Below are 9,574 nucleotides of genomic sequence, written 5' to 3' on the forward strand. Positions count from 1 at the left end.
TAACGAATTAAGTTGTGGCTGGATTATTAATTAAAAAAGAAAAGAAAAGGGAAACCTAGCTACACAGAAACGTTACTGTTTGTCTTCCAAATAAGACAAGCAAACTCTTCAAATCTGGTAGTCCATTACAAAACAGGATAAGGCTCAGTGGCAAAAGACAAAACAAGTGTGTAACCAAAAGAGAGACATACCATGCATTAAAGCATTTCATAGTATAATTGAGCTTGGCATCAATAATTTAGTTCATTACGTAATAGTTTTTGTTATGATTCAGTCACTTGGTTTCTATCAATAAAAATTGATAAAATCGGTTTTTGAGTTTATCCACGAAGTATTTTGATAATTTCGTTAAGAATCTGTCAATATCCTTACATAAAATGACATGAAAACAAAAATAAAGAGTACATTATTAGAACATCTCCTGTACGTTCTTGTTATGTTTATTTCATATATTGTGTACTGGGAACTCAAGCTGCTTGTTTATACAAGACCTGGTCCCCTCCATGTTTGTGGTGGAAAATCTAGCAACCTTCTACATTACACCCCATCAAAAACTACATTACCTAATAGCTCCCTCTACTTGCTTTTTCCCTCTTTTGTTGGTTTAGTTTCTACTTGTTCTTCACTGCGTAAAGGAAAATATATTATGTGGTTTCAACCCACTTCCCCCATCACTTTCCTGATTTACTGCACAGAAAAGAACGTCAAACGGTCCGATTCGAAACCTGCTTCTGCATGTTTAAACACTTGCAGTTTGCTCGAACATCGCTAAGCGTCTGCAAAACAATAAACTTCAGTGAGTAACAACTGATAATGCTTGTCCACAGTGCAATGTTTCTCGATTTAACTTGTTTGATACCTTGAACTGTTTCTGAAGATCTTTAATATAATCAACCGCCAAATCTAGCATGTCTGCCGTGTTGGTTTGCTGCCAAGAATTTAAAGAATATAATGAGTTTCCGAACACAATTATGTGACAATAAATCTGAGGCTAATTAAAATGCTTATGTGAAATTCTACCTTGTCCATGTTCGGGACAAGTTCTTGTAGTTTCCTCATTCGTTCACTGATCCGTGTTCTTCTCACCTGTAAATAAACTATGCCTTAGCGTCATCAATGTTCGAGCAAAAGACTAAAAGGAAAAAACCACAATGAAGTTGCATGGTGGATGTACTAATTATAGGATATAGAAAAATATTTACTCTTTCGGCAATGCTTCGAGGATGAGTGGCACAACCTCGCTTTGCTCTAATTTTGCAAGGTACAGAATCTTGAAGTTGCAAGAACTTTTCCATGGCCATTTCTGCTGAAGTTTTTGGTAAACTGAGGTGATGGGATAATACATGAATCCGGTTTTCAAGCTCTCCGCTCTAACCATGAAGTTTATTCAGAATGAGTTAAATATGCAACAAAAATTTGAGGAAATTCAACCACATCCACCATAAGGACGTACCTGATCAACAGAAAATAATTTCCCATCATGATGGTCTCTTTTCAGGCCACCAATATTCTCTGGAAAATTAGATGAGTTGTTCCAAGTTCCGAATGGGAAACCTGTAACATAAAACCGAGTATCAACACTGCAAACTCCATTAGTACGATGCAGTGTAACTTTTTAATGGTGGCATCCTGCAATTTACTGAAAGATTCTAATCCTAATCTATCAGCAGCAAATCCGGATCAATTTCCTTAGAAAACACAGTATCAATTCGTTCTTCCGAAATATATTATACTTGTTGATAGTTGATGCTCTTGACAACTAAATGTATGAAGTTAGAAATCAAACATCCCATAGATTATCATCTAAATTTTCTAAACCAATCATATCCTACACAACCACAGAGGAATACAAATGTATCCAGAACACGTTTGTTTGACTGCCCAAACTCAATTCTCCCACCTTCCTCATTGAAAGTAGCCTATAAATAGTACAGGCTTAATGTAGAGGCTCGGGATCCTATTATACAACTATCTATAGGGAGAGACGAACTCATTCTCTTTTTGTTAACTCTTAACAAATTGCAAATAAGCTTCTCAAATCAATGTATCTCTTATCTACTACCAAAAAACAAAAGAAAAATCTTCAAGCTAACATACTCGGATATCGAATCTACGATGGAAGCAACAGGAATCATACAATGACATGGTGAAAAAAATTAAATAAATGATTACAGATATTAAAAAAACTAAACAAATGAATATCTAAGTTCAAATCTCCGTCCTCGTAGTTATTAGATTAGATTAGAATATCGTTCACGTTAGAAAAGCCATAAGCTAATGAAAGGGAGAAGAAAACACAATACCGTTTTGAACAGAGGTGTTGGAGAAAAGGCCGGCTGGGGAGCTACTTTGTCTGACAACATTTGAAGTTGAATGAAGTGACTTGTTGGCCGCAGTGTGATGATGCTCCATTGCACCCGAACCCGCCAACCCATATCCGCCATTAAACGAGCTCTGCCTCGGATAATGAGGTGGCAGCAGCCCAGAATACCCTCCCTGTGAACTCACCCGGCTCGCCGGCACAGCCGCCTTCGTCGCCGTCACCACGGATTTATCGTCTAATTCTTGAAAACTCGACGGCCAAGAATCCGAGTCGTTGGTATGGCTGTAATTCGCGAATCTGGAGAACAATCTCTCGGACTCCAAAGAACCCTCATCTGGGTTTGTACTGTGAAGGCCCGAATCGCCGCCGTCGGCGAAATTAGCAAGGAGGTTGCTCGGGGCGGAGCGAAATCTGAGCATCCCAGAATTGGGTTGGTGGGTATTTGAATCCATGAATGGCGGTGCACTGCTTGCTACTGTAGGGATTTGAATTAATGGGCTCGTGGTAGAATTTGATGCTGGCGGACCATTATACATACGCTGCAGCTCTCAGTGCTAACGTAGCTTTTCCAGGAAAATTCTGGGAATTTCTTCTTTTTTTCTTTCACTTTCTCAGAGAAAATTTTAAGCTTGGTTTTTAAGCAGAGTGGGATAAGATCTTGTGCAAGAAGCAACCGGAAGTGAAAAAGCTAAGCTTCACCAAAGCGTAAGCCCAGAGAGACAGAGCTAGCTTAGCTAGAAGTAGAAGATAAACAGGGACCCCGTAATTAAACGGACCCTTGAGGTCTGTGTGCAATGGAAGTAGAGAAAAAAAGATGCAGACTTGCAGAGGCTGGAGAGAGAGATTGACAGCGAGCCTCAGATTAGCTTCAAGGAAGATCCTGAGCTGATGAGAGAGAGAGAGAGAGAGAGAGAGAAAGAGAGCGATGTTGCTTGGTGCATGTGGTTTACGAGCTGGGGTGCGGCCAATGGAAAAGTACAGAGAGCTATCAATATCTGGTGTCTCCAAGCCTCACCGCCTAACTTTTCTCTTTTGTGCTTCTTTTGCTAAATTGCCCATTTACTACTTCCCTTTACGCCTGCGTATCTTCTAGGTTTTTTTTTTTGGTTTTTTTGTTTGAAATTCTTTTTAATTTTTTTTTAACAAACGATATTATCTCCATTAAATATGTATGAGAGTGAATCAAACCTTACAATGTGTTATCAATAATATGATTCAAATTCGTCTTTAGTGAGAATCGATATAAGATCTTTCATTTACAAGTGAAAATAAATATCACAGACCGTAATACTAAGTAATCTTAAATTTTCTTTTTGAATAAGCAATATAATTTTTAACAATGAGTTTTCTCGATGCACATTTTTATTTATGGTCTTTAGTTCATATCGAATAAAGTTAAAAAAAAAAAATATATATATATATATATATATATGTAAGACAAAAATAAATGGGATTATGCAAAATGAGAGAAAGGGTGCTGAATTAATTTACCTTCAAATAAACATTTACATAGGTTCACGATATTTATTTTTATAACTTCGATACTTAATTGTGGCCAGCACATGATAGTTTGTAGTTTTATTATAAGGCGAATTAACCAATTGTAAAAATAGCCAAGAGAATATCCTTTCATTTACTCATTCATCTACAAAAAAAGACTTGCTTATACAAAGGAAAACATTAAAGACATCTCTACGAAAATTAAAGACATCTCTACGAAAGGAAAACATTAAAGACTTGTTCATTTACTCATTCATCTATTTCCAAAGGAAAACATTAAAGACATCTCTACGAAAATTAACTTAAATCAAAACTAGTTAGTAATCTAATGGTCATCCAACAAATAAATGAACAATATTTTTCAATTAATCACTAAAACTATAATAACGTTAATTAAATGATTAAAATTTCTTTTTTGAAAAATGACCAGCTGGTGGCTTCGCCACAGCTGTCCACCCTTTGGGCCCGGAATGACTCACATAGCCATTTTAGCATCCCCTGCCCAGTATCGTGTGATTCACCAATGTTAAGAATTGAACCCAAGATGTGCCGTGTGAAATACAGACCTATAATTCGTCCCTAACTACTGCATCATCCTATGATGGTTGATTAAATAATTTTTTAATTCAATTGATTTTTTGCAAGATAAATCTCTAAATGATTGCTTAAATATAAACAGTTATGATCACCAAGCAACATTACAAGAACATAGAAAAAGGAGTGATAGGTTGTTAGTTTATTTTTTAGGAAAACTAATGAAAAGAGTTTGAAAACTTTGAGTTTTAATTATAAGGACAAAATAAAAGGTAAAGTGAATAGTACCAAGATTGAATTTTTAGTGTAAAAATATGATTTTTTATTAAAGTAAACAGTACCGTGAATTTTTCGTTAAAATTCTTTTTTTTTTTTTTTTGTATATTTTTGGTCAATTTAGTTTGTTAGTTTGTGACGCATGGTCGCATGGGAGAGATGGGATAGGCATTTGGCATGGATAAAGGAGCATAATTGTGACGTCAACATTAGCCCCATCCCGTGAGCACCAAATTCCGCGCTGCATCTGATTCCCATCGTCGTTTTCAGTTTTGGCTTTGGCTTTTGCCTCTAAAATTGCAGGCGCCGCCTTTCCCCAAAAACCTCTGTTGTCGGTAAATGTACGCCCTCTCTTTCTTTGTCTTTCTTATTCGGGTAAATCTTAATTTACTATTCTTAAGTTTTGTGTTTAGTACATGAAGTTTTTTTTCGTTCCAGAATCATACCTAAATTGTTAATTTTCGGACAGTCTCATGCATCTATTAGTCTGACTATTAAGTCTTCCATTAACTGATAACGTAATGCCCACGTAAACAATGATTGGGCGTCATGTGTTATTAAAAAAATAATTAATTAAATAAAAGTATTAAAAAAATAAAAAATAAAAAACCCAGAACGCCTTCATCTTCCCCACCCTTCACCACTCCATCCCCTCCACGGTTCCCAGGAAAGCCCCAATTTGCATGCAGAGATGGTTAATGTGAACAAGTTAGCGTATTTCCAAGCAATCACAGGCCTTCAAGATTTCGATTTGTGCGTGGAGATCCTCAAAGCCCATGGCTAGGACCTCGAGCTCACAATCTCTTCATTCACTCTAAAAAGCATTTCAAAACTCAAAAACTTTTTCCCTCTTTTCTTCTCTGCCAAAAATGGAGCCTTCAACTCTCAAATTGGTTATGGTTCAAGGTCCGTGGAAGGGCGAAACCTTCAAATTCGTACTCAGATCCAAGGTCGGAATCGCCTGCATTGTTCGAGGCAACAACCTCTCAATTAAAGACTCCGACATTTCCTCCAATCACTTCTCCATCGATTCTGAATCAGGCAAATGGGTTCTCCGAGACCTCGACTCCTCAAACCGCACGATTTTGAATGGGTCGGATATGCCCCCAAATACGCTCGTGGATCTCACCAACGACGACGAAATCAAAATTGGTGAGTACACTTCCGTCGAGGTGAGGATCGCCGGCTACAAAGAGAGCCGGCTGAGACGAAACCTTAGGCGTATGGCAACCGCAGCGGAAGCTACTGCGGTGCTGGCTTCAGAGAGTCGGGGAAGGAGAGGTAGGCTTACGAAGGAGTGCGAAGAGATATCGAAGGTAGAGAGAGCGAATGTTAAGGAAATTGAGATCGCAGGGAAACGAGGGAAGGGTCGATTACCCAGAGCTAGGGTTTTGAAGACTGAAGCTGTGAAGGAGAAGCTTGTTGAGGAAAATTTGGCACAACAAGTGAGTACGAGGCAAACTCGAAGCTCCAGGATTGAGGAATTGGGGAAGATCCCAAGTACTGCCAGAACCTCCACAATCTCCGATGTCGGCGGTGGGGATGGCCTTTGCTCTATTCCTCAACCATCGTACCAATCTGGACAGTCGTCAAACCCCATCGCGGCACCCAGGTTTTTGGGGGAAAGGGAAAAGGCTGGGTTTTTTGGGAATGAGAAAAGGCTTGGTGGTAGGGGTAGGTATCAAGGAAGGGGAAAGGTGTCGGTGGGTGAGAGATGGAGGGGATGGAAGGGTGGAGCCGTGGAGGGGGGTGGCGGGGATGGAGCGGTGTCGAGTGAGGAAGATGAAGGCGTCCTGGGTTTTTTGTTTTTGTCTTTAATACTTTTATTTAATTAAATTTTTTTACCTTTTTAACTTTTTTTAATGACACGTGGCACTCAGTTATTGTCTACATGGGCATCACGTCATTAGTTAATGGAAGACTTAACAGCCATTCTAACAGATGTATGAGACTGTCCCAAAATTAACACTTTAGGTATGACTCTGGGACAAAAAAAAAAAAAAAAAAACTTCACGTACAAAATGTTGAAAACCACAAAACTTGACGATAGTAAACTGATATTATCTACACTAAGAGGGGAGAGTGAACTTAGCCCCAATGTGGTTCAAATTCGCCTTTGACAAGAATCAAACATAAGACCTCTCACTTACAAGTAAAAAGAAATATTACTAGACCGTAGTACTAAGTGGTATTAATGATTAGATATACTATAATGACATCTAATTGCAATATATGATCGTCAATGAATGACCATATTAAGTAAATGTTATGTAGTCAGTTTTAAAATTAGACAGAGATTTCAAACTCGATCTACGTGAAATCAATCACTCATGTGAATACTAAAACGGTAACTAGCTGTGAGTTCAATACGGTAATGCCTAATTAAGAATAGCCAATTTGTGGTGGCTTAGCTTTGTTATATATGACTTAGCTCTTATGTTATAGATATCTTGTTTCTTGTTAAAAAAAAGTTGGCATTTATTCCTCTACGACGGCATAAGCATAAACTACTCATAGTATGAATTTTGCTTATATTCTTTCTATTTTTGTGAATTTTTAGTTATTCCTAGATGACGACATAAGCATAAACTACTCTTAGTATGAATTTTACTTATATTCTTTCTATTTTTGTGAATTTTTAGTTATTCCTAGATTGTTAATTGCTAGTTTCTCTTTTCGACATGAATTCTTACTTGGTACATAAAACTATTGCGCTTGAATTGACTTTCTCCAAAGTAGGATGTTATCAAGAGTTTATGTATGAAAGCGCTTAAAACTTCACTTAAACTGCTATATAGGAAGCAGATGCTCTGCTAAAAATCACCAAGATAATGATAGAGAGAGGGAAAATCTTGGGGTTATGAGTTTAGACCACACAATAAGTCAAGTTTAATTAATTGGTATCGAATTCGTCGTCTATGAGTCAAATCAAGATATCTCACTTACAAATAAAAATAAATTTCAAAAATTTGCAGATCAGCACAAGAATATTATCATGTCATAAGTATCGTATTTTAATTATTGATTAAGCAAGAATTATTGTAAAAATAAAAGGCAATCGAGATGGATACTCTATGTAAAATCGAATATGTGCTTAGAAAAGTGACTAACCACCTAGAATTGCAAGCAACATTACATATATTATTCCACTAATGATGTAATGAATATATGAAAGCAACATTTCCAAATTTTAAGTAGTGCAGATATAGGTATCAAATTCTTTAATTTTAATAAAAGAGTAGTCAATTTTTAGGAATTTGGATATAGGTGTTGAATTCTGTATTTTTTTTATAAAAGAGACGTCTACTACAAATCTACTTGTTATTCTTTGTACTTCCTCTTTTGAAGAATTTTTAACTCTAAATATTATTCTTTCAATGATATTATTATGTGTTATGATATGAATAAACGATGTAGCTATATTTTATAGACTTTGGGTGTAATGACATTCTATTATTCACGTAATGTTACTACATCTTATGATTTGAATGAATGACATGGTTATATTCTATAGACCTAGAGTATAATGATTATCCTATCATTTACATATTGCTACTACATGTAATGAAATACGTTTTAAAATCCTCTCTTTAAAGTTTAAACGGTATGTTATCGGTCAAATTTCATCAATCACTTGTTTTTTGATCATTCTGAACTAAAATCAAATTTTATATTTGATCATTCTGAACTAAAATCAAATTTTTTAGTAGAATAGTCATGTTATGTGACTCTCTATAGTATATACACGTTTATATATAATATAGAAAAGATTATTTGTAGGTGGGGATGAACCAAATTCTTATTGATTTTAATGTGAATGACCGATAGAGCTATATTTTATGGTCTTAGAAGTATAATATTAACAAATAGATGCATATCTTAGTACAAAACTGGATTTGGAACGCCACAGACCCATCATTATGAAAAATTACTCAATTTTTTCTCGTAAATTTCCAATATACAAAGTAAGTTTCATACTCTAGGAGACGTAATTATATGCTATAACGTGAATGAACTATATATAATTGATATAAAAATATAAAAAAATAAATTAAAAAAAAAAGTTTAAGGTTCTACTATAAAATCAATTGGCAACATGAGAAGTAGTCCAATGATAAACACATGCAAGGTCTCTCTTTTCCCAATGTGGGATTCACTCTCAACGCCCCCTCTCACGTGTGACAAATTTTCAAGCTAGCACATAGACAACACAAGTTGCTTAATGCATGTGTGCAGCTAGGGTTCATAAGTGAGACAATCTGGTCATATACTATGAAGAAAGTTGAGGCTTTAATATTAAACCAATTGCCAATATAGGAGTTGCTTAATTACCTAGACGCACATGTAAGGCCATCTCCAACCGAAGAACTAGAGAGCCAGAAAGCCGAAAATAGCCCAAAAATCGTCTCCAACCGAGGCTCAGGCCAAAGGGCTCGTGGGCCCCACTGGACAAAAAAGGGCCAAAGGGCCAACCGGCCAACCCAAAGCGGCCAACCAGCAGGCATCGGGCCAGAATTCAAATTGCAACGGTTAGCAAGCTGATGTCAGCTAGCCGTTATTTTTTATTTGTAGTTTTTAAATTAAGTAACATTAACTTAAATTAAATTAAGTAACATGAAACAACATTAAATAACATTAAATTTAATTTGTAGTTTTTAAATTTAAATTGTAATTTTTAAATATAAATTGTATTTTTTAAATTTACATTGTTGTAATTTTTAAATTTAAATAATAAATTATGTTTGGCCCTATGATCCTTTGGCTCTGGTTGGGGATGATTTTTTATGACAGGGTTAAAACGAGTCATATGACCCTTTGGCCCTCGGTTGAAGATGGTAAGGAATATGACTCTATACTGTTTATTAAAATATTAATATCTTGAAGGATCAGATGGCTAAAACTCATTTTAACCTCTAACCCTCGTTCGATTGGAGATGGTCT

General features: G+C 36.1%; 1 protein-coding gene across 1 annotated transcript; it reads right to left on the reverse strand.

Annotated features, from left to right (window-relative positions):
- Positions 1-385: 385 nt before the first annotated feature.
- Positions 386-3,364, reverse strand: LOC103936945 (transcription factor bHLH130). The gene is made up of 6 exons (XM_009346830.3): positions 2,304-3,364; positions 1,454-1,554; positions 1,203-1,370; positions 1,021-1,086; positions 860-928; positions 386-776 (listed from the first exon to the last, which is right to left on the reverse strand). Exons 1-6 carry the CDS (start codon positions 2,857-2,859, stop codon positions 705-707), a joined length of 1,032 nt encoding a protein of 343 aa, XP_009345105.3. The 5' UTR covers positions 2,860-3,364; the 3' UTR covers positions 386-704.
- Between the last annotated feature and the right edge of the window lie 6,210 nt (positions 3,365-9,574).

The sequence above is a fragment of a genome, unplaced genomic scaffold (assembly GCF_019419815.1).
Source record: "Pyrus x bretschneideri cultivar Hongxiangsu unplaced genomic scaffold, Pyrus_bretschneideri_v1 Contig9, whole genome shotgun sequence".
Classification (NCBI taxonomy): Eukaryota; Viridiplantae; Streptophyta; class Magnoliopsida; order Rosales; family Rosaceae; genus Pyrus; species Pyrus x bretschneideri.

Coding starts and splice junctions, on each gene's coding strand:
- LOC103936945 (XM_009346830.3), bottom strand. CDS start 2,859: ATGTATAATGGTCCGCCAGCATCAAATTCTACCACGAGCCCATTAATT. Junction 1,087..1,202: donor CTCGAAGCATTGCCGAAAGA/GTAAATATTTTT, acceptor GTTTATTTACAG/GTGAGAAGAACACGGATCAG. Junction 777..859: donor ATCTTCAGAAACAGTTCAAG/GTATCAAACAAG, acceptor ATTGTTTTGCAG/ACGCTTAGCGATGTTCGAGC.